The sequence below is a fragment of the Phytophthora sojae genome (genome assembly GCF_000149755.1).
Source record: "Phytophthora sojae unplaced genomic scaffold PHYSOscaffold_4, whole genome shotgun sequence".
Classification (NCBI taxonomy): Eukaryota; Oomycota; class Peronosporomycetes; order Peronosporales; family Peronosporaceae; genus Phytophthora; species Phytophthora sojae.
In genome coordinates, this window is record NW_009258118.1 from 2,493,744 (window position 1) to 2,515,520 (window position 21,777).

The 21,777-nt window shown below is 55.4% G+C and overlaps 13 protein-coding genes across 13 annotated transcripts; 5 read left to right on the forward strand and 8 right to left on the reverse strand.

Moving 5' to 3' along the window:
• Positions 1-224: 224 nt before the first annotated feature.
• PHYSODRAFT_300405 (hypothetical protein) lies at positions 225-1,091 on the forward strand (the record flags this gene model as incomplete). The annotated part of the gene is made up of 2 exons (XM_009528049.1): positions 225-561; positions 829-1,091. The coding sequence occupies 2 exons, from the start codon at positions 225-227 to the stop codon at positions 1,089-1,091; spliced, it is 600 nt and encodes a 199-aa protein (XP_009526344.1).
• Positions 1,092-1,927: 836 nt separating this feature from the next.
• On the reverse strand, positions 1,928-2,974 carry PHYSODRAFT_504686 (hypothetical protein; the record flags this gene model as incomplete). The annotated part of the gene is made up of 2 exons (XM_009528050.1): positions 1,928-2,056; positions 2,144-2,974. 2 exons carry the CDS (start codon positions 2,972-2,974, stop codon positions 1,928-1,930), a joined length of 960 nt encoding a protein of 319 aa, XP_009526345.1.
• Positions 2,975-3,156: 182 nt separating this feature from the next.
• On the reverse strand, positions 3,157-3,923 carry PHYSODRAFT_502479 (hypothetical protein; the record flags this gene model as incomplete). The annotated part of the gene is made up of 2 exons (XM_009528051.1): positions 3,157-3,592; positions 3,664-3,923. The coding sequence occupies 2 exons, from the start codon at positions 3,921-3,923 to the stop codon at positions 3,157-3,159; spliced, it is 696 nt and encodes a 231-aa protein (XP_009526346.1).
• Positions 3,924-4,027: 104 nt separating this feature from the next.
• PHYSODRAFT_502128 (hypothetical protein) lies at positions 4,028-5,338 on the reverse strand (the record flags this gene model as incomplete). Its single annotated transcript, XM_009528052.1, has 1 exon — positions 4,028-5,338. One exon carries the CDS (start codon positions 5,336-5,338, stop codon positions 4,028-4,030), a length of 1,311 nt encoding a protein of 436 aa, XP_009526347.1.
• A 445-nt stretch (positions 5,339-5,783) lies between these two features.
• Positions 5,784-6,681, reverse strand: PHYSODRAFT_314696 (hypothetical protein; the record flags this gene model as incomplete). The annotated part of the gene is made up of 3 exons (XM_009528053.1): positions 5,784-6,221; positions 6,312-6,387; positions 6,587-6,681. 3 exons carry the CDS (start codon positions 6,679-6,681, stop codon positions 5,784-5,786), a joined length of 609 nt encoding a protein of 202 aa, XP_009526348.1.
• A 230-nt stretch (positions 6,682-6,911) lies between these two features.
• Positions 6,912-7,916, forward strand: PHYSODRAFT_559962 (hypothetical protein; the record flags this gene model as incomplete). The annotated part of the gene is made up of 1 exon (XM_009528054.1): positions 6,912-7,916. The coding sequence occupies exon 1, from the start codon at positions 6,924-6,926 to the stop codon at positions 7,914-7,916; it is 993 nt and encodes a 330-aa protein (XP_009526349.1). The 5' UTR covers positions 6,912-6,923.
• Positions 7,917-8,320: 404 nt separating this feature from the next.
• PHYSODRAFT_360474 (hypothetical protein) lies at positions 8,321-11,462 on the forward strand (the record flags this gene model as incomplete). The annotated part of the gene is made up of 9 exons (XM_009528055.1): positions 8,321-8,787; positions 8,857-9,074; positions 9,148-10,557; positions 10,632-10,694; positions 10,774-10,802; positions 10,869-10,923; positions 10,951-11,077; positions 11,143-11,229; positions 11,306-11,462. 9 exons carry the CDS (start codon positions 8,321-8,323, stop codon positions 11,460-11,462), a joined length of 2,613 nt encoding a protein of 870 aa, XP_009526350.1.
• Positions 11,463-11,516: 54 nt separating this feature from the next.
• PHYSODRAFT_360475 (hypothetical protein) lies at positions 11,517-13,302 on the reverse strand (the record flags this gene model as incomplete). Its single annotated transcript, XM_009528056.1, has 2 exons — positions 11,517-12,291; positions 12,448-13,302. The coding sequence occupies 2 exons, from the start codon at positions 13,300-13,302 to the stop codon at positions 11,617-11,619; spliced, it is 1,530 nt and encodes a 509-aa protein (XP_009526351.1). The 3' UTR covers positions 11,517-11,616.
• A 2,040-nt stretch (positions 13,303-15,342) lies between these two features.
• Positions 15,343-15,915, reverse strand: PHYSODRAFT_497933 (hypothetical protein; the record flags this gene model as incomplete). The annotated part of the gene is made up of 1 exon (XM_009528057.1): positions 15,343-15,915. A coding segment is annotated over one exon (573 nt), but the record flags the coding sequence as incomplete, so codon positions are not given.
• An 82-nt stretch (positions 15,916-15,997) lies between these two features.
• On the reverse strand, positions 15,998-16,606 carry PHYSODRAFT_285907 (hypothetical protein; the record flags this gene model as incomplete). The annotated part of the gene is made up of 1 exon (XM_009528058.1): positions 15,998-16,606. The coding sequence occupies one exon, from the start codon at positions 16,604-16,606 to the stop codon at positions 15,998-16,000; it is 609 nt and encodes a 202-aa protein (XP_009526353.1).
• A 288-nt stretch (positions 16,607-16,894) lies between these two features.
• Positions 16,895-18,415, forward strand: PHYSODRAFT_351153 (hypothetical protein; the record flags this gene model as incomplete). The annotated part of the gene is made up of 1 exon (XM_009528059.1): positions 16,895-18,415. The coding sequence occupies one exon, from the start codon at positions 16,895-16,897 to the stop codon at positions 18,413-18,415; it is 1,521 nt and encodes a 506-aa protein (XP_009526354.1).
• Positions 18,416-18,640: 225 nt separating this feature from the next.
• On the reverse strand, positions 18,641-20,056 carry PHYSODRAFT_300413 (hypothetical protein; the record flags this gene model as incomplete). The annotated part of the gene is made up of 1 exon (XM_009528060.1): positions 18,641-20,056. One exon carries the CDS (start codon positions 20,054-20,056, stop codon positions 18,641-18,643), a length of 1,416 nt encoding a protein of 471 aa, XP_009526355.1.
• Positions 20,057-20,940: 884 nt separating this feature from the next.
• On the forward strand, positions 20,941-21,285 carry PHYSODRAFT_331290 (hypothetical protein; the record flags this gene model as incomplete). The annotated part of the gene is made up of 1 exon (XM_009528061.1): positions 20,941-21,285. The coding sequence occupies one exon, from the start codon at positions 20,941-20,943 to the stop codon at positions 21,283-21,285; it is 345 nt and encodes a 114-aa protein (XP_009526356.1).
• Between the last annotated feature and the right edge of the window lie 492 nt (positions 21,286-21,777).

The window sequence follows — 21,777 nt, forward strand, 5'->3', positions numbered from 1 at the left end:
ACTACGGTGGCATGTACTCCATCCATCGACTGCTTGCTCTCGATGAATACACGCGAAAGACTCCATTGTATCGGGCTCTGCTTGTTTCTTTCGGCGCACCAACGCCTGTAGTGGTGCTGGCCTTAATCCAAGAGTCAATCCCTCTACAAGATCCGGGGGCGGGGTGGCGTGAAAACTGCGGCTTCTGGATTCGTTCGGCAATACTCGCGTTCGTGATTTCCCTGATGGCCACAGATCAAACGCGTTTCCTCATCGACGGCGTGGTCATCTCTTGGTGGCGACTAGTTTTGCTGTCACTATGCGCGTCCGGACTGTTCACTGTCGGTGCTACCACCGTTGCAGCTCACTCCATGTTCCCCATTCCGTTCTTCGCACTGACGATGGCCCCGATGTTCTACCCGCTCCTGATTCTATCGTATCGGGTTGTAGTAGGCGGCCAGATTTTTCGCCTTATTTTGGAGCGTCGAGGCCAGCTCATTCGCTACGTCATGTTCGTGTGCACCGAAGTTATGATAGCGGCAGTATACGCGGCCTACGAAGCTCTTTATCGCCTCGCAAAAGGTTTGAGTTACCAAATTCTAGTGATTCTTCTTCTGCCGATGATCAAGGTCGCAGCAAAGAATGTTGTATTGCAATGCATGAAACACCTGGAAGATATGGTCCCGGAAGCTGTCATCTTCACAGTCGATTTTTTCAACGCCATCTACCTGGCAACTTGTATGCAGAGCGCGACGTCAACTTTCGCTGTTATCGCCATCTCTATCACTGACATATCACAAACGATTGTCATGTTGTTCGGCCTGCACAAGCGCACCACTACTATTGTAGCGCGACTCCGGGATACCGTTGGAAATTCTCAGCAAAATGACGACCTAGTGAAAGCTCTGTGTTTGCTGTGTCGTAGTCCCGAAAAGTTTGAGATACAAGTCCGCGCAGGCATTCGAGTGACGTCGTGCTACCCACATGCTCTATCTGATGATAACAAGGTTCTGCTGGATAAACTGGCGACCCTTTCCAGTACCGACAGCACTCGTGCTACTGGACCTTACAGTTCTGCTATTCAATTACAACACCCCTCTACATTCGAGTGACTCAGATTGCTCTGTCAGAGAAATCGGATTGGACCTACTCATCAAATTGTACCTGAACCAGCTGCACAAAGAGCGTCATCAGCCAAGCAGCTGGGCTTACTCCACGTTGATGCGCTCGCAAGAAGAAACACCGTACTTGGAGAGGCGCTCGAGGTGCTGTTCTCGTTAGAATGTCTTGTCGCCACGGCGTACTTGGAGGCCGCAATCCCTTTCTGTTACAGCTGCTACATCATGGTTATGGTGTTCCTCCCAGCCGCCCAGTATCACACAGAAATGGACGGTATCACGAGTGAAAATGTGGGGTCCAAGGTTCGCGTCTTGCATCTTTTTGGTCTGCTGCAAGTGTTTTCATTTGTGGTGCTTGGCTTTTTGATAAAGCGCAACTGCGGAATGCAGGCATGGTATCAGCTAGCATTCGTTCACGAGTCGCAGATGTCGTTAATTCAGGGAAAACTTGCAGCTTGGGTGATTGTCACGATGTGCTTCCGTGTGGTGCATTTCGGTACGTGGTTACTACTACACGAATTGGGGTTGCTTTCTAATATGAATCGTAGCATCTAAGATTCCAACGTTGCTTGCATGCTCTGCTGGCCCCAGGTGTCGACTTCGCGTTTCAATTCGACTAGTAAACTTTTTCCACAAAGGAAATTCTAGTAAAGTCTGCCTCCAGGTTGGACGCGAAATGGATGGGCTCGAATTCACGCTTAACTCGCTGGCTTTCGAGTAAGTGCATGGTGCACAAGTCGAAACGAGCCAAGCTCAGTAGTCTTGAGTTATCGTCGAGCGAACCAAGGGGTCTATTGAGTGCGCCCACTTGGCTTCTGATCCGTTTCGCGTTACTCTCGATGACAACTCACCAGATTGCACGCGGTGTAAAAGAAGAGCGGGAGCACCAAGTTGTCAATCTGCGCCGTTGCTGCCTCCAGCACGCTCGTCAAGAAGACAGCAACGGTGAGTAGCGCCAGCTACGCGGATACACAGTGCACAACCAATCATTAATTAAAAGATGAAAACACTTTCAGAGCACGTTGAAAGCCAACAATTCGACGTACCTGGACGTATTCCCCATCGACATAAGCTCGCGTGTGATAGTCGTGAAGCGGAATCGAGGCGATCAGCATCGAGAAGAACACCGCTGCAGACCCTTCTAGCGTCTTGCCACCGAACACTTTGCGTCGGCCCAAAGTCGATCCCACCACGGCCCCCATTGCGTCTCCCACGCCTAACGCCAGAACGCCAGTATTCACTACGAGCGGAGAGGGTCCGCTAAAAGAGGGCGCGAGCCACAGCGGCAGCGCGCAGCCAAGCAACAGATACGAGTGGGTCAAGATGATGCGACCGGCCTCGCGGTGATCGATGAACGTCCGCATGAACTCGGCGATGGATCGGCCAAATGGCGGCAGCGCCAGCGCTCGTACACACTCCACGAGGAAGAAGACGCTGAGCGCCACACCGTAGCTCAGTGACAGCATGGGTACGTCAAAAAGAGACGCCGGACCCAGCATGACCACCACCAGCAGGTGGAACAGCTTTCGCGCCACAATGTTCCGCAATGCGAAGCGGTCGGTGATCAACGCGAACAATGGGACGAGCACGACCAAGCACGTCGCCCAGTACCCCATTAACATAAATCGCGGTGGCAAGGACGAGGGCGGGCTGCGCGATTCGGAGAGGAAGTCGAACAGCCAGCCGAACGGATTCCACGTCTGCAGCAAGAAGCAGCTCCACGGATACACGACTCCGCCCACGACCGCCACGGCCGTAAGCACAAACCCCACACTACCTCTTAAGGGCAATGGCTGGGCAACAGCGGTGGGTGACGGCGCTCCATACAAACGCAGCAACGGGATCAGCGCGATACACACCAGCAGCGACCCCAACATTCCAACTTGAAGAGCCAAAACGTAGTCCGGTCGGTCCATGTCAAAGAGCAGCCACGGGTGGAGGACATTCGGCGGCAGGTCGATCACGTCAAACTCGTTCAGCTGCATACACCGCACATACCAGCAAAGCTCAAACCTCGTCAGCAATCCCCTCCCTCAGTCAACAACAGCCAGCAATAGATCTAACCACGCACCCAATTGACGGTGGACAGCACGAGGTCGTAGGCGCACAAGCCGACGCCCTGCGCCACCAGTAGAGCTTCGCCCACCGTGAACGACCGAGGCAGCAGCTTGAGGTCCGCAGCCAGCACCGTCGCCACAAAGACTCGTCCCCCCGTCGCCAGCAGGAACCTCCACTCCGCCTCCACAGGAGTCAGAAGCCCGAACGCTGTCGGTAGCAGCACCCCATCCACGAGGACGTTGACGCTGAGCGACGTGACGGACCCGAAGACCGCGACCTTGAGCAGCGCACTCACGCCGACGGAGATGCTGGTCCACGCGTAGAAGAACGTGACGCTCGAGAAAACTCCGTCCTGGTAGATCTCCGCCAGCAGGCGACTCAACAGCACCAGAGGCGGCAGCACGCAGCCCACCACCAGTCCGGCGTCGCGTTCCTGTCTGCATTACCATTGTGCTACTGAGTCTATTGCCCTCAAGGACGATCGCTGTCAAAAACTCAAACTCCGGACCTGGAATCTCGGCGCAGCTCCTTGGACAGCGTCTGTGGCCTGAAAATCGACTGCAGGACGGCGGACAAGCCCAGGATATGCAGGACGAACAGCGCGTGGGACATGGTGGTGGCCTGCAGCAGCCGCTGTTCAGTCTGAAGCTGTTCACCTGCCTCCTCCTCCTTCTGGACGAGGTGCGTGGCCCACCCCGCGGCCAGGACCAGCGCCAGCGCCTCGGCGACCTGCGCGCGGCGGCTTTCGCTCGACGCCTTGCGTGGCATGTTTTTGACACACACACACAAACGCAGGTGTCAAAATCGATTATAGACATGGATGAACCGTTTTCGACATTTTGACCAACTTCAACTTGCTAGCACTAACCGAGTTACTTGTACGCCTTGCCGGCGTATTTCTTGAGCTGTGACAGCAGGTCCTGGTACACGAGCTCGTTGGCGTTCTGAGCCCAGGTGAAGTCCAGGTGCGAGAAGGCTGCGACGGTCTTCTCGTGCACGATGGTGCCGCTGGGTAGTGCGGACCGGATCTGCGCGATGTCGGTGGAGGTCGCGAACGTGTCGGTGGCGCCAATGTAGAAGCCCGTGCGCGGGTAGACCATCTTGCCGACTGGGTAGGCGGGCGGGTCGAAGCTGCCGTACACAGCCTTGTTCTTGCAAATGAGCGACGAGCAGAGGTTGATCCCCAGGAGACGCACGCAGCTGCAGCCGTAGTCGTACGACGCGAAGGTGTCGTCACGGATGCCTTGAGCGTAGTGGGCCATGTTTTTGACAGAGGTGCCTGCGGGGGTCTGCGAGAGGTAGACGGGAATGCGCGTGGCGTTCAGGTTGTCCGATGGTCCGGCGATGAGACTGATTGCCGAGTTGCAGATCTCGGCCACGTTGGTGCAAACGACGTCCGACAGAAGCACTGTAAGAAGGTCGTTGTGCGGTAGGAAGCTGGTGAAGCCGAGGTTGAGGAAGGTCTTGTCCACCTTGAGCTTCGCCAACGCGACAAAAAATTCAGCCGTGGCGTGACCCGTCCAAGCCACTGGTGCCAGTGCAGCAAAGTAGTCAACCTTCTGTGCGATTTCCTGGTTCTCGGAGAAGCCCACGAACGCTTGTGTGGTGCCCTCCGAATGCCCCACGTAGCTCACCGTCGAGCGACCAGTGGTGACCAGCATGTGTTTCACAAACGCCGGCAGGTCGTAGAGACCCATGTCCTCCCAAGTGAAATCCCAGAACTCGTCGTCGTCGGTGGTGTAGTCCAGGTGCGAGCGAGACCAGGTTGTGCCGCGGTTGTTGCCGAGCCAGACGTCGAAGCCGGCGTCGGCCAACACGTAGGCGAGACTTTGGTTGCGGAAGTTGGAGACGAACGTGAAGCTGCTGTCCAGCAGACCGTGCTGCAAGTGGACTGCGGGCTTGTTGGGATCGGCAGCAGAGCCGGATTGGCTCTCGGCGTAGGTCTTCGGCAGTCGGTACATGGTGAGCACGTATCGATCCGAGGTGGTGACTTTGTGCGTCTCGATGGCGTAGCCGCGAGCTTGGACGATCTCGACGACAGACTTGCCCACATCCGGGTCCACCGTAGCCTCCTGCACTTCGGTTTCAGCGTTGGCGGATGAGGTCAGGGCGCCTAGAAGAAGCACTAGGCCCACAACTAAGAACCTTAGCGCATAGGGTGTTTGGTGACGACCGTGGCTCATGAGTTATCGGGGTCACGATGGCACTTGTGTTGCTTGATGCAATTTACAGAATGCACTGCTGGGACCTTGCTGCTGTTCGTGCGATAGCGCATCTGCGCCGGTACCTGGAAAACCCCAGGATGATGACTGGCGAGTCGCTAAGCTTCAATTCGCACGTGAAAAGCACTGCTTTCAAAACAGTACCTCGACGCATGTTGGTGTTGTGGTTGAAGAGCCACGAAAACAACCAGGTGAATGAATGACCTGAGCTTGATTACAGTTGCACCATTCCGGACAACCTTTGGGCTGCGAAAACTAGGTCGATTCCGACGTGATGTTAGTCAAAGTGCAGCACAGTACTTCAAATACCACCCACCGTCACGCTGGTACCCCATGTTTGCCTAGTGAGCACTTCTGACAACTAAGTTTGGCCGATGCAGGGGTTTTAAAAGTATCACGAAGCCATTTATTTCTTGGAGGTGAATCCAAACGGGTCAGGCAGCTCACTGTACTTGCTAGCAATGCTAGGTGACGAGTCTTCGTTCGAAGGCTTGTCCTGTACTTTTGCTGGAGCTTCTACTGGCGCGCTTTGGGAGTCACTGAGGCGTACCTGCAGCTCGTTTGCAGCAACAGCGTCCTCGCCAATCATCCGAGCCTCAATGGCGTGCCGGAGCAGTCCGAGACGGTAAAAGCTGGCCTCGCAGTACAACTCGCGCAGCTCCTCGACCGATTCCGGCAGCGTGCTGTCTCTCAAGAACGCGACAATGAGCCGAAAGACCCAAAAGTCCCGATCGAAGAAGAACGATTGATCTGTGTCGGGGCGAAGCTTGGGGGCTGTCGTGCAGAGCTGCGCCAAGATCGAGAAGCGGTCTCGAGTCCACACCTTCACGGTGGACTTGAACAGCTAAACCACAAAAGGAGCAAGCGTCAGTCATACCGTCGATTAAAATACCATGTGAGGCGAGATGCGGCTAATGAGCAGGTAGGTAGGTACCTGGCCCCCCACGTTGAAGACAACCACACTGTCTTCTGGTAGAAAGCTGAAGTGCTTGCTCACGTTCTTCTCAAACCTAGTCGACCAAGAGCAGCAGGTGATATGAGAAGTGAAACCAACAATCTATATCTCCTTGAAGTGCCACGTACTCGTTGCGTTTGGCATCGTACTCGCGCTGGGCGTCCTCCACGCTCACCCACTCGGCCACCACCTTCTTCTTCTCCTCCACGAGCTGTACACAAACCCCGTCTTCAGCTGCAATGGCCACATCCTACCAGCTAATCCAGCGAGCAGCAACCTTCTTCTCCGCGCTCTCGATGAGCGCCCACTCCCGCTCCAGCTCGCGCCGCAAGCGCTCGCGAGACAGCATGGCTGCAACCACTTCAACTTGCGCGTCCGTTCAACATTCCACCCTCTCACTTTCCCCTGCACCCTCTTCATTTTCCCGTTCCTAGTGATAAAACTGAATATCACACTTCCACAATGTGGTGATAGAGATCAGTTTTGACAGGGGAATTCCGATTCGTACTTAATTAAGGTGATTACGGTGCGACCCCCCCTCGCTGCCCTCCAGTCAAGCGTTCCCAGTCAGTATCATCACTAGGGACAGCCATGGCGATCTCGGGCATGCGATGGGGCGATGAGGAGGACGACGTGCTGCCGCAGCGCACGGAGAGCGAGCCGGACTCGCAGGGCGTGCGTCAGATCGTCGAGTGGAAGCTCAACGACGCCGGCGACAAGGTCAAGGTGACCAAGAAGATCAAGAAGGTGACGGAGGTCGAGCGCGTGAGCAAGCGCGCGCTGGAGCGCAAGAAGTGGGCCAAGTTCGGCGACGCGCTGGACGACGGCGACGGAAGCAACGTCACGTACATGTCGTACGAGGAGGTGAAGCTCGAGGACCCCAACGCCGACCAGGTGCTGCCCGGCGAGAAGAAGGAGGAGGAGAACATCTTCGCCGGCGTCAAGAACTCGTCCATCGTCGTGTGTCGCCACTGTGGCATGGTGGGCGACCACTGGACGCTCAAGTGTCCGTACAAGGACACGCCCAAGGAGGAGCTGGAGCAGGACATGGCCAAGCGCGCCGAGGCCGGCGAGAGCGCGGCCCCCGCGTCGGCTGCGGCTGCTTCGGGCGAGCCCGCGGCTCGTGGCTCCGCTCTGGACGGCGCCTTCGGCTCCAGCAAGTACGTGCCGCCTAGCCTGCGCGGCCGCGCCGGCGGTTCCGGTGGTGACGTCGGCGGCGGCGACAACTCGCGCGACGACAGCGCCACGCTGCGTGTCACCAACGTGTCGCCCGACACGCGCGAGGACGACCTCAAGGAGCTGTTCCGCGCCTTCGGCCCCGTGTCGCGCGTGTACCTGGCCAAGGACCGCGAGACGTTCCAGTCGCGCGGCTTCGCATTCGTCAGCTTCGTGTACCGCGAGGACGCCGAGAAGGCCCTGAACAAGCTGCAGGGCTACGGCTACGACCACCTGATCCTCAAGCTGGAGTGGGCCAAGCCCTCCAACAAGCCCGCCAACGAGGACGCCGGCAGCATGGGCACCACCTTCCGCTCCGGATACGGCAAGGCGCTGCCGCAGAACGTGGCGCCCCCTCCGCGCAAGTAGGCAGGCAGCGGCGAGGCATCTTTAATGAAGGGTGGTTGTCTCTGTCTTTACTTACTTAATCAAGGTTCATGTTTGCATCAAAGCACGAGTCTGTCCGTCGACGAGTTGAGTTGAGTTGAGCTCAGTCGATCCCAATGCTGCGGCCAAATCAACAATCAACACCGGAGCTCCGCTTCTACATGAACCTTATCATCCGGTGCTCGGCGGTACAGTGGCACTTTTGTTATTGATCATCAAGTATTATTTCTCAGAACCTATTAGACTTTCACAAAGTATGTCCCTTGTTTTTAAATAATATCGAGTTTACAAGTTCAGAAAGCACACTTACAGTAGCTTCAAAAACCGCTCCCAACATTATTCTCAGAAGTCGGCTCGAGTCCCCAAGTATCTCTCTCTGCGCGTTCATGGCGACCGACGGGTTCCCGGGCGGCCTGGCGTGGGTGGAGCGCGGCTCGGTGCTCATCCGCCGCATGAACTCGGAGCGCGTCGCCGAGGACCCGCGCGTGCGCCGCCTGCTGCTGAAGCTGTCGCTGCCCCCGTCGCCCACGGAGGTGACGGCCATGGAGGCGATCGCGGAGGAGAACGCGGCGGCTGCGGCGGAGGAGAAGGGCGACGCAGAGGAGAAGCGGCCGTCTCCTCCGCTTCCTCCCCCTCCCCCGTCGCTGCTACTGGACGCCCAGGAGAGCTTCGAGGCCATCGAGGCGGCCACGGACGCTAACGACGTCAAGCAGGAGAGCGAGAACACGGCGTCCAACACGTACAAGGTGCTGCTCTGGACGTACAGGCTGCAGGTCTCGCTGCAGAGCGCAGTGCAGTACGCGCTGTTCGCCAAGACCAGCGAGGACGGCTGCTTCATTCAGATCGCTCCAAGGTAAGGGAAGAAAAGAGGGGGTACAGTACTGGGGACGGGTTTTGACGACGATTTTCTGCCTGCGTGCAGGGTTTATTGCGTGGCGCCGCCGCATATCACGACGTTCAGTCGGTTGTTCGGGGCGTACTCGTCGGCGCGCAACTGGAACGCGGCAGTGAAGGTGCTGGAGCAGTTGGACTCGCAGATGTCCAAGAGGTTCGAGGACGGAGCGTGTGTGTTTGACTGCGGGCTGTTCGATGGCGTCAAGAGGATGCACCACAAGCCGCTGGTGTTTGACGAGTTTTGTGGTAAGTTTTGTTATTGATCTGGATAGATATATAGAGAGTATTGGGAAATAACCGATACGTTTTTGCTTGGTAGATGGACGCATCGCTTCGATCTCGTACTGCCGCGGACCGATTCCCTCGATGCATTCCGGTTTCGTGGTTACGTCGACGGTTGCGGCGTGGCTGGACCTCAAGCCGTCCAATGTCGCAATCCTGCTTGCCCCGAACAATGAGCAGATGAGTGTGTTTGCCACGTGCTGCACGCTCTACTGCACCGTCGTGTCCAGCTTCCCGGAGAACTTCGGAAACGAGCTGCTGAGCGCGTATTTGCAGCACATTAAGCTGGCCGAAACGTGGCCAGCTAAGCTCCAGCGGACTTTCAGCGGGAACGACCCCAAGAATGCCGCCTACACGGGTGGGTTACCGCGACCCCAGGCACGATACATTGCGGACTTTGGCAAGCTGTTGGAGATGCGAGACAAAAAGTTAATGGACTGCGCCGACTTGCCAGCCCTGGAGGAGAAGAAGCATAAGCTGACGGGTATTGCAGTGACCCCAGCGGCGCGACCGATTTATATCCGACAGATCGATCTATTGTCGAGTCCTGAGTGTGCAGACGAAGCAAGCAGCTCAAGCCTCACGGCGTTGTCGCCTCTGGCTGAGATCTGCCGACCTTATTTTGTCATTCAGAACGAGAAAGGGGTCCTATTCTCCAGCATGGTGAACGGCGTTCGAAACGTGGATCTGCATACAGGGATGCACATATTCCGGGTGGGAAGGCAGTTCCAGAACTGCAGCGACTTGCAGCTAAAGATGTATCACCTGCCATTCGGTCGACAGGGGGAGCTGATTTTTGAGTGCCGCCTTCACGCCAGCATCTTGTTGGAGCTCCAGGTTGTCGAGGGGGAAGCAGGAGTTGGAGAAAATGATGTAGGCATTGTCACGTTGCGCCTCGACAAGGGTGACTTTGACTGCATTTCGTCGACATTCTCGCTACCTAAGCAGTTCACGGTCCGGATTTTGTATTCGCACGACTTCAGCGCGTTCCCCGCCATGGAGTCGCCACTTCCTGTCAGACAAATGGATGAAATCAACTCTGTTGGGGATTCTGCTGCTGCGGCAGCTGCTGCTCATTCGAATGGAGATGCATCAGCGGCTCATGCCAGTGCATTCGCGGATCAGCAACGGCGTGCTAGTACAAAGGCTATGCGATATGATGGACCAAATGCTGTTACGTTTCTGTTGGGCCAACCTGGAATTCGGACGCCATTCGGAGATCTCGCACTAGAGAAAGTTGATGTGATTCGGAAGGCACACAGAAACCGAGTGGATATCTATCTGCTCTTCCACGTGGATGCGGGACATTGCCAAACAAAAGTGCTGCCACTGCGCCACTTGTTCCGTTTTGTGCTGCCTGAAGCCATTCGGGAAAAAGTGATCTCGATGGGAGCGAGCGAAGAGTCTCTGGATGAAAATGCGCCGTCTTCCTTCGATGTTGGCTCTGGTACGTCGTGTACATATCCTATTGATTTTTGGTTGTGTGGGAATTGAGTTCTTACTTTTTGATCTGGACCGCAGGAGTTATGTCATTTGATGAGGAGTATGCCCGCTGGTTGCAGCATTTGTACGAAACTGATTTGGGTACGTAGCACTGAAATCTACCTACGATTGATATGATTATTGCTGACAACGACAATGATGTCTGTTTGGTGTTACACAGATACCCCTGGAAACAACTATGATGACGAGGTACACTTTTGTGAAATGCTGCGTCTATCTATGAGTTAAGACTCACACGCGCGTGCTTTGGTGTAGTTCGTGCGAGGGATTCCTGTCACTGACATCCAGCCAAGCCTCGATTACCGGATCGGTAAGCCTTTGTAACCTCTTGTGCTAGGCAGCTCGATTACTCACCTTCAAGGCGATTGCATTTGTTTCCGTGAAGTGAGCATCGAGACGGAGGTGAACGAACCACCCTCTCCTGCTCGAGACCAGCACGGCCGCCGACCATACACCTCCAAATCGTAAGTCAGTTTTTTGGATGGCTTGTAGGCAAGGCTAAACTGACGAAATTTCGTTATTGATTCAGCCGTGGAGCCCCAGCTTCGCTAATCAACCAGCTCCCCACGTACACTTTCACAGCAGCAAAAGAACACGCCGACCAAGCCACCCCTGAGTATGTTCCTTCTCCTCTACTGCTGATGAAGTGACAAATTCTCATTCGTTTTGCTACATTGCTGTTTTGTGTTTAGTTGCCTGATATGCCGCTGCAGCTTCGAGGTCGGCGAGGAGATCAAGTCGTTGCCGTGCTTCCACTCGTATCACTCCGACTGCATCGACTCGTGGCTGTCTCTGAACAAGGTGTGCCCAGTTTGCCAGTTCAGCGTCGACCAAACTCAACTCGGTTAGAGTGTCACCATGCCTCACGCTGTGAATTCACTTTGGGGAAATGCACGAAGAAACAAAATGAATACACGTGAATTGATAATTTATCCGCATCAAGGGAAGCCCTCTTTCATCCGCAGTCCGATCTACGATGAAGGTGTTCACTACTCCCTTCTCCTTAGTGTTCGATAAGGAATACTTGGACGATGCCGATCACAACGCCTAGTGCACCTCCCATGACCACGAGCTTCCACTCGTCCTCCTCGAAGATCGGGTGCAGCAAGTTTTCAAACTGCTCGGAGCTCAGCATCTTCATCTTCTCGCGCAGCGTAACCTCGAGATCCATGGCGACGGTAGCGTAACCCTCGATCTGGCGCAGACTATCCGGGAAGATCTCGACGATGTGGTTGGTCACATCCTCCTTGATGTTGGCGTACATTTCCTCGCCGATGCTGAAGTTAATAATCTTTTGCGTCGTCTGAGTGGCGGCGTTGACAGCCTCCTGGACATTGTCGTACACGAGCTCGAACAGGCGATCCGAGTACGGCCCCTTCAAGATCGCCTCGAAGATGTTGCGCGAGTTCAGCACGTCACGCGCCACCATCTTGCCGTAAACCTCCGCGACCTCGTTCTGACGCCGCAGGAAAAGTCCTTGGAACGTGATGCCACAGTACTTCTTGGGGTTCACAGGCTCAAAGATCATCTTGAGCGCCAGCCAGTTGGTGATGGTACCCACGAGCAAGCCGATGACGGGGAACACCACGATCGGGTCTGAGTACACGAACCAGATACCCATCTGCATGAGGCCGAAGAGTCCTCCCATGTAGGCACCCGAGTTCCGGATGAAGGCCAGCTCCGAGTAGCCGCAGGTCACGAACATATTCACCAGAAGCTGCTTGTCCTTGCACATGTTGGTCACCACCATGTCCTCCAGGTCGAACACGTCCTCAATATTGTTGCGGATCTCGTCCATAAGTGCCTCAATGTGGGCGGGCGATTCCTCCTTCACCTTTTCGACGATCTCCTCCTTCACCTTGGTGGGCAGCACGGCCCACAACTCGGGGCTGTACTTGAGCGCCATATCCTCCACGACCGTGTGAATAGTGTTAAACAGGATCGGCTCGAGCTCCTTCACGACCTGCGCCGGCTCAATGCGAGCGAAGACCTCCGACACCTGCAGCAGCTGGTGCGTCATGATCTGCACAGCCTGTCGCGCCATCTTCTCGCCTTTACTGGGGACAATGCCCTGCCATCCAAAGCCCGTATTCGTGTCGGGAATCTGCATGCAGCCCGTGTACTCCAACGGGTAGAACGTCATCCAGAGCGCCACCCAAATGTGGAAGTACGTGAACACCACGCTGACGAGAGGGATCGAGCCGTACGTGACCAGACTGGCCGAGTCGATGCCTATGTCCTCCAACGGTCCTTTCAGCACCGTGAAGCACAAAATAATCAGGATAACCACGAGCACACAGCTCACTATAATGGGCACCGACGGCACCTCCACCATGGGCGGGAACTTGACGGGGATCGTCTTGTGAGGCGACTCGCGCTTGATCCTCCCCGGGGAGTTGGCCAGCGGCACGAAGTCGGTGACGATAGCCAGCGTGTCGTCGCTGGTGGCTACTTGCACCATCCCCAGCAGCGTGAAGCGCAGACTCGTGGCCAGGTCCTGAGGGTTGAGCTGCGCCCAGTCCGCGGCGGTGAAGCGCACGACCTCCGCGCCCTTGCGGCCCTTCAACGGCGCCACAAAGCGCGCGTAGCGGCCGTCCTCGAAGCGCTTGAGCCATTCCTCCAGCTGCTTGGGCGTCCAGAACTCGGGGTTCAGCAGCAAGGCCTGCTTCGAGTCACTCGCTCGAGCCATGGGGGTACGCTGGGGTTATACTCGGGTTACGCGGTCAATACGGCGCCTACGGAGACGCGGAAGGCGGGGGAGGGGAGAGGATACGCGTCTGCAGGCAGGGGACGGCGTGGGCGGAGGCGGAGAGGCTCCCGGTAGCTCGTACGACGCGCGCAAGCTTCCGCTCCTGGCGAGCACAGGCGAGACGGTAAATGACTGCGGAGTAGAACTGGTTGACGAAGGGGAGACGCGTCCTGTTTTTGTCGCGCGGAGAACACCCGGATTGAGCAACCAACTTACAAATGCCAAGTGAAGCACTCTGAACAGGCAACGGCGGACGGTCTAAAAACAGCAGCGCCTGAGAAACTGGAGTCCAATAGAAAAAGCCCTAGTGGAAGGATTACGCCAGTAGTCAGCGCCTTCCTACAGGAGCTGCGCGGCAAACACCAGCAAACACCAGCAAACACCAGCCAAGGTGTCAACACTGCACTTGCTCAAGTGCTTGTCCACTTCGGTAAGGATACATGCATGCTGGAACAGCAGGCGCCGTCACCACTCGCGCTTTGCAATGTTGCCGTGGCGATCGCACGAAAGGCTATCCGAGTGACCCAACGTTGGACGCCGATTAAAAAAATATGGATTCTGCAACAGCAGATGTGTGTGTGTGACACACCATTTCACCAAAAGCAGCCCTTCATCTTCGATGGCATGGCTATCATTTGGAGTGTCGAATTTGCCTCGTGATTAAATGGCGTGTCGATGCTCGTGAACTCGTCTGTAGCCGCCGAGATAGCGTACATGCAAGCACAGCGAGAGCGATCAGCGGCTTCGCACAGTAGAGCCGCGGCAGTTGAAATGGCGTAGTTGATGTCCTGCTGTTGACGCTGCGCGGTTCAACGTACGTTGCACAGTCGACATGTTACCCTGGCGTTATCAGACTGCTCGCGAGTTGTAGAAATCGTGGTAGCCGAGAAACACGCCAGTGCTTCTCTTGTCAAATACCCTCATTGTCATCCAACTTGATAGAGATGAGGGAGTATCGCCTTCTTTTCGCCATTGTTTGAACTGCAGCTTTTGCAAATCTGCGAGTGACTCGTCGCGGAAGTTGCGAATCCTTGCGGCCGAAAGCCTTATTGCTCATTGCCAGCTCAGCTGATCAATCCCCTCCGATTTTGTCGACCAGCACTGCAATAGCTAGAAATTCATCTGCGCTCTTGCCACGCTTGTTCACCTTCATCACGTACGAGACCCACGTAGCCAACTCAGGGTTCGTAAAGACGTCGTCTTACTGTACTCCCTAACGCTAACATGTTAGTTGCTATACATGTTAGCTAACTGTTAGTTCGTGTCTAGTATTTTGAGCTAACATGTTAGTAGCGTTAGAGCACAAAGATAGGTCAACGTGAGTAAATGTAGGTGGAGAAAAGCTCTATTTATATAAACGCTTGTAAGCTATTCTAATAATCTATTCTGACCTGTTCTCGCATTGTTTGGCCATAGTGTAGCTGGGACTAGGTTGCAGACCATACTTGAAGTTCAAACCAGACATAGAGGGCATACTTGAAGTTTAAGCCAGACTTAGAGGACATAAATTTGTTCAACTCTTAGCTTTATTTAGTGCGTGTGCGCCAAGAATGTATCAATAATCTAATCTTATCCGATATGGATTTAATTCGTAGATATGTGCCAAGAACGCTAGCACGATACATAGTTAAAGTAATGGCCCGAGTTGAAGTTGTATCACAAGATGGGACCCTACGATAAGATATTCCTATCTTTAATTTCTCTTCAGCCACTGCTATTTAAAGGTTGCGCTTCAACATATCCCTTCACTCCTTGCCTATCTAGCCTTATTATGGAGTAGATCGTTCCCAAATGGTTGCCAAATACATTTTCAAACTATACAGTACAGCTATACAGTACTAACATGTATAGTTTACAACTAACTGTTAGTTAGTGTCTAGTAAAATTAGCTAACATGTTAGTGGAGTACACTACGTCGTCTCCACTTGCATCCAGTTTGAGATGCTTGAAAATATCCTCGGCGCTTTTTCCTTTACTCAGTCACAGCTCCTCCTGCAAACGGGTTGCAACAGACTTCGTGCTCGGGTTTCCTTTTGCTGCATCGAGCATCGATGTTAGATCTTTTTCGCCGTAGTGAGTCTTCAGCTCTGACGCCACCACTTCGTCCGAGTCCCCCCTTTCCACCCCTGCCACGTAAGAGGTCCAGGAATGATATAACGGACTCTCGAGAAGCTTCTCGTTTTGCTTCTGCACGTTAAGAAGCTTGAAGATATCGTCTGCGGTCTTCCCTTCGGTTATCCAACTGTTGCGCTGCGCGTATTCCAATCTTGCAGCAAGTGGCCCCGTGCTTTCGCTCTTCTTGAGCAGCATTTGAGCCAGATCCCCCTCACCGTAGCGTGCCTTTAGAGTCAGAAATATCGATTTGTCTGAACCCGTGCCCAACATTTTCACATACGACGCCCAAGTGTTTACCAACGGGTTCTGAAACAACTTGTCACCTTCTTCGTCGAGTTTGAGCAGCTTGAAACCCGCGTCCTCACTTAGTTGTTTTTCGCCGCGCCACATATTCAATAGAGCTGTTTCCATACCCTCGGCGATGGACATCGTTGTTTCCCGCCCGCAAACATGCCGGCAAGCTCCAGGTTAGAGTAGCTAATTTTCATCTTGACAAGCAGCAACTTCTACGGATCCTCGCTTAGAGCGTCCGCTTCAAGATGGGGTTCTCCAGTATGCTGTCCGCTTCCTGGTCCAGCTTCATCAACTTGAACACATCGTCCGCCGTTTTTTCCTGGCGAATCCAATTGGAGAACTGGACTCCCTCCAGTTTGGTAGCAAGAGTGGAACTTCTGGCGGCTACGAGCATCTGGGCCACAGCTTCATCTCCGTATTGAGTTGTCAACGTTGATAGCATCGCTGCATCCACTGCGTCTGGCGTTTTCTTGTAAGACTTAGCCATGAAGCGCTCGAACTTCTGGAATGCAGGGTCGTCGAACAGGTTGAAGGTAGGTTTGCCAAGTTTCAGCTTGGCGAAGTACTTGTTTGCTGCCTTTTGTTTGTCTGGCTTTAGCTTCTCCATCAGCTTGGGAATGTTTTCGAACAGCCTCTCTTCGAAGCTGGCGCCTTCGCCTGCCCGTAGGTGCCGGTAGACTCGGATACGCGATTGGTCAAGACCGAGAGCATGAAGTGGCGTCTGAGATCCCATGGTTTGGTTTGTAGCCGTCGAGACTCCATAGACGCAAGCTAGGGCAACGACCAACAACATTGCACAGTAGAACCGTGGGGGTTGAGGTAACTTGGGAGCCATAGTGGAAACCAGGGAGCTGTCGCTTGATGGCAAATTTCAAAGTGGCAGTGGCGATGTGCTTGGGCGTGGTCCTCGTGGTCCTCGCGTAGCGTGTTGTTGGTTGCTACACGCATTATGCGTGTAGCAGTGGAGTGAGGTCGCGCAATCCTTGATTGCACTTCAACTTGCCTTTATGTTTTCAACACCACGTTTACGTATCATACACCATGATTGAGGGGGCGAACGTGGACAAATCTTCCAGAACGACACAACGCAATCAGAACGTCTAGACCAAACTCTGAAGCAGCCATGGGCGTGATTCCGGTGCAGGGCGACGCCGACTGGAACGCGCAGATGCAGCGCGCGGGCGGGAAGCTGGTGGTGGTGGACTTCTCCGCCGTCTGGTGCGGCCCGTGCCAGCACATCAAGCCCGTGTACCACCAGCTGAGCGGCCAGTACGCGGACGTGGTGTTCCTCGAGGTGGACGAGGCGCAGAACCGCTCGCTCATCAGCGCGCTGGGCGTGCGCGGCTTCCCCACCTTTCACTTCTACGTGAACCAGAGCAAGGTGGACGAGCTCGTGGGCGCCGACCCCAACCAGCTGCGCGCCAAGATCGAGCAGTGGCGCCAGTCGGCCTTCAACCCCTTCGCGTCACCGGGCGTGACGCTCGGCGCGGGCTCCGGAGCTGGCGACGCCAAGCCCTTTTCAGCGGCCGAGGCCCGCGAGGCGCGACTCAAGAGGTTCAACAACGTCAGCCTCGTGCCGAACGCCCCCACGCCGGCTCCGGCGGCCCCGAAACCCGCTGCCAAGCCTGCGCCGGCCGTGCCGGACTCCAACATGGTGTGCGACCCGGCGACGGGCGTGTGCCGTCGGAAGGATGACGACGAAGAGATGATGGAGGAGGGGGAAGGGGCCGAGATGGGACCTCCGCCTGTGAACGAGGAGCTGCTGACGCAGCTGAAGGAAATGGGTTTCGACGACCTGCGCTCCCGCAAGGCGTTGCTGGCCACGGACAACCAGGGCTTGGAGGTGGCGATCAACTGGCTGGGCGACCACCAGGACGACGCAGATATCGACGAGCGGATCAAGTTTGTGGACCTATCCAAGACGGCTCCCAAGCGTGAGCTGACGCCCGAGGAGAAGGCGGCCAAGGTGGAGGAGCTCAAGACGCGCATTGCCAAGAAGCGCGCGGAACGGGAGGAACAGGAGAAGGTGGACCTGCGTGCCAATGAGCTCAAGAGACGTACCGAAGGACAGGGGATGCAGGAGGCGCGCGAGGAGATTGAAGCCATCCAGAGGAAGATCGCGGCGGAGAAGATGAAGAAGGACAAGGAGGACGCCAAGCGCGAGCGCGAACGTCTGCGCAAGCAGCTCGAGATGGACAAGCGTGAGCGCCACGCGCGTGGTGGCCGGTTGGGCGGACCGCCGATTGACGTCGCGCCTATTGATGTGGGTGCCAAGAAGGAGGAAGAGAAGAAGAACAGTCCGGTTCTGACGCCGAAGGAGCAGATCGTGAAAAACGTGGGCATCCTGAAGAAGTACCGCGTGGGCAACGATGGACTCACTGCTCTCAAGACGCTGAACGTGTACGTCAAGAACCTCATCGAAAAGCCCGACGAGGACAAGTTCCGCACGATCAACCTAGAGAACCCGGCATTCCGCAAGCGCGTGGCTAGCCTCGTGGGCGGTGTGGCTTTCCTGAAGGCTCTCGGATACGAGAAGGATGAGGCTGATGGCAACCTCAAGCTTTCGGTGGAAAAGCGTGACGTGGAGCTACTGGAGTATGCTCGCACTCAGCTCCAGGGTGCTATTGCAGAGCTCTCCAACTAAAGACATTAAATAACAGCTTGTCGCGAGGATGCCGCGGGCACCTTTTGCTTGCTACACAATACATTTTGCCTCTATCAATACCGACAGAGGACCAAAAACTCCGCTGCAATAACTTCCACACGCAAAAAGCGTCGCGATTTCAGGCTGCTTGGGTAGTGCTCGACCAAGCCCAGCGATCTGCCCCCACGCTCACTTTCATTCAATACTATTCGGAACTTCATATCTTCAGAGGGAAAAGAAGCGGCCGAATAATCCCTTCCGTTGCTCCGCCGGCTTCTCCTCGTCATCAGGCTTCGGTTTGGCAATGAACTCGCTGCTTTCTGTGCGCTTGTTTGAGTCCTGAAGAGGGACGTGGGCTCCTCCGATGGGCGGAGAGATGACATCGGTCTGAATACCACTCACGATAATGGACACGTACACAGAGCCCTCTAGCGACTGGTCGTAACACGTGCCGAAGATGATGTTGGCTTCGTCGTGCACACGGCTGCGAATGATCTCCATGATCTCATCCACTTCGAACAGCGTCATGTCCTCTCCTCCACGGATTGTCACCAGTAGTCCGTGCGCAGACTCAGTCGGCAAGTCGCCCAGCAGCGGGTTCACCAGTGCCTGCTCAGCAGCTTTTCTGGCTCGACCTTCTTCACGAGAGATACCCGAGCCCATGATCGCACGCCCAGCATTCGACAGTATCGTCTTGATGTCGGCAAAGTCCAAGTTAATGAGTCCCGGCCGAACGATCAGATCCGTGACGCCCTTGACGCCTTCCAGCAGCACGTCATCCGCGTAGCGGAACGCCTCCAGCATGGTCGTGTTCTTGTTCGCGAGCGCCAACAGGTTCTGGTTGGGCACGACAATGAGCGTGTCGACGTACTTGGCCAGCTCCTTCACTCCGGCATTGGCCAGTCGGGTGCGGTTGGGTCCTTCCGACCGGAACGGGGTGCTCACGACGCCCACCGTCAAGATGCCCAAGTCCCTGGCCACACTGGCCACAACGGGGGCTGCTCCGGTACAGGTTCCTCCGCCCATTCCGCCCGTGATGAAGAGCATGTTGCTGTCCTGCAGCATCTGCTCGATCTCCTTCCGCTGCTGCTCCGCCGAGCGCTTGCCCAGCTCGGGCTTGGATCCGGCGCCCAGGCCCTTGGTGATGTCCTTGCCCAGCGTGATCTTGTGCGGCGCCAGCGACCGGCCCAGCGCCTGGCAGTCCGTGTTGGCCACGATGAACTCGACGCCCTCCAGCTGCGACGCAATCATGTTGTTCACGGCGTTGCTTCCAGCGCCTCCGAGCCCCATGACCGTGATCCAGGGCTTGCCGTCCTTGAATGTAGCCATCAGCGGGCGTTTCTTGCCTTCCTCCTTGTCCGCGGTCTCCGAGGCGGCTGCCGTCGAGGCGGGGGCTTTGGCGGTTGACGCTGCGGTGGACGCTCGCGCCGGCCGCTTCCGCCGCTCAATGGCGCGCTTGGGCGCCCTCCGAGGCGCTGGGGACGAGGCGGGGGCGGGCGCCGCTGGACTCTCGCCGTTAAGCCTGGCGCTGGCCTCCGTGTGCTGCCATCGCGCGGACTGCAGCAGGGGTGACAGGCGCGACAGCTGCAGGGACGCCGAGCGGCGCGATTGCAGCAGGAGTGACGTGCAGCGAGAGCGCATGGGGGACGAGGGGAGCCAAGCCGAAACACCTGGTCACTTGATGCTTCCCGGAAACCCTGATGTCCAGAGCCACAAAATGGGGCACGTTGGATTGACCAAACTGTAATTATTATATAGTTCGTACCGGTATACCGGTATACCGGTATTTTGGTACAGTACACACACAAAAATGCAGAATCAGGATTTTGGTTTTGACTTTGAAGTGGACCAGAGTCTAAAAGCGATTTTGATCTGAAGTTTCTGAAGTTTCCTTCGTTCGTCCACGGCGAGCTGAAGTTGATCCTTTTGATCCTCCATCTCCTCCCACTCAATTGACGGTACATGTAAGACAGCAGGCTGCGGATCAAAAATGCACCTGACTCACGTGTCACCCCCGCCCTTGATGGGCGAAGCTAACATCGATTCTTTCCTTAGCTCACCCGTGAACACTACATGTATTAGTTTACATACAAAAGCACTCAAGCTCAGCCTCCAGAAGCTCTTGCCCAGTGCACGATGCAAGCAACCTCTCTAGTCCCGGATATACCGAGCCGCCAGTCGCCGTCGGAGTGGCCAATTGCACTGCAGTTCGCTAGTTTCCCAACGAAAGCTGCTTGGCAAGTCGACGGTGACGACCACGACCGGCGTGGCAACGCGCTGTGGACACACACCGTCCAGCCACCAGCCCGTCTCATTTTAGTGGCAGATGTACGGAGAGCAGATCGCTCTGCGTTGCTCATGGGATCTGCTTTTACGGCTGCTCTCAGCTCCAGCCGACAAGACGTGTGGATAGCGGTCGACTCTTCGCTGGTCTGATGATCCCAGAGCCCGTGGTCATTCCACGTTTTCCCCAGCGAGTCCGAAGTCAACTCGACCACGCTCCGCTGTGAGTGCTAAGACCTACGATGCGCGTCTGTCACTTCACTCTGGTTGCCACGGCCATCATCCTGGCTGCCGCTTCGGCGAACTCAGCCCAAGACGAAATATCGACGGCATTTGACGGCGAGAAGCGCAACCTGAGAAGCCAAAACCTGCTTGAGTGGCCGGAGCGCCTTGAGGAGTATGTCGAGCACCACAACCACATCCGAGAAATCTTCACAAGGTGGTGTCTGGAAGATAAGAAGCCCGAGGAGGTGATGAAGGCGGCAGAAACCGAAAACGAAAAGAAGGCTGCGGCGCTCTTCAAGAGATACAAATTGCTACGCTCGCAGCATGGAAGAAGACTGTTCGTGCTGGAGTGCAATGTGTAAATGGATATGGAGGAGCATAGGAGCAAATAGACGTATCAAAAGCACGATGTTTTCCTTGTTACTGTTAATACGACTTCAAAAGCACTTCGTAGTACTTCTAGCCTCGTGTTCTGTTGCTTCATCGCCAACTCGGTTCATCTCGCCAGTGGTGCATTGGCGGCGCGTAGCACTATATTGTCTTACTTGCTTTCAATGCAGTCTATTACATCTAACAATGTAAGTTTTAAAATGCTGTGTTTTGAGGCAGGAATATGTAATCTAACGTTGGTGGCGCCCATGGTGCGGCACCATAAACTTTGTCATCACACTGTTTACATCCGCCAGCGTTGCATATGCTCAAAGCAGCGATCTTTTCAAGGCCCACAATTGAGAAGGAAAAAGAAAGATTGATTTCCTCCTTGTGCAGTGTGAGATTGGTCACTATTACGGCGTTCTTCACTAGTACTTAAATTACTTCGCAGTACAACTATTTTGTGTTGCCTCTGAAGTGGA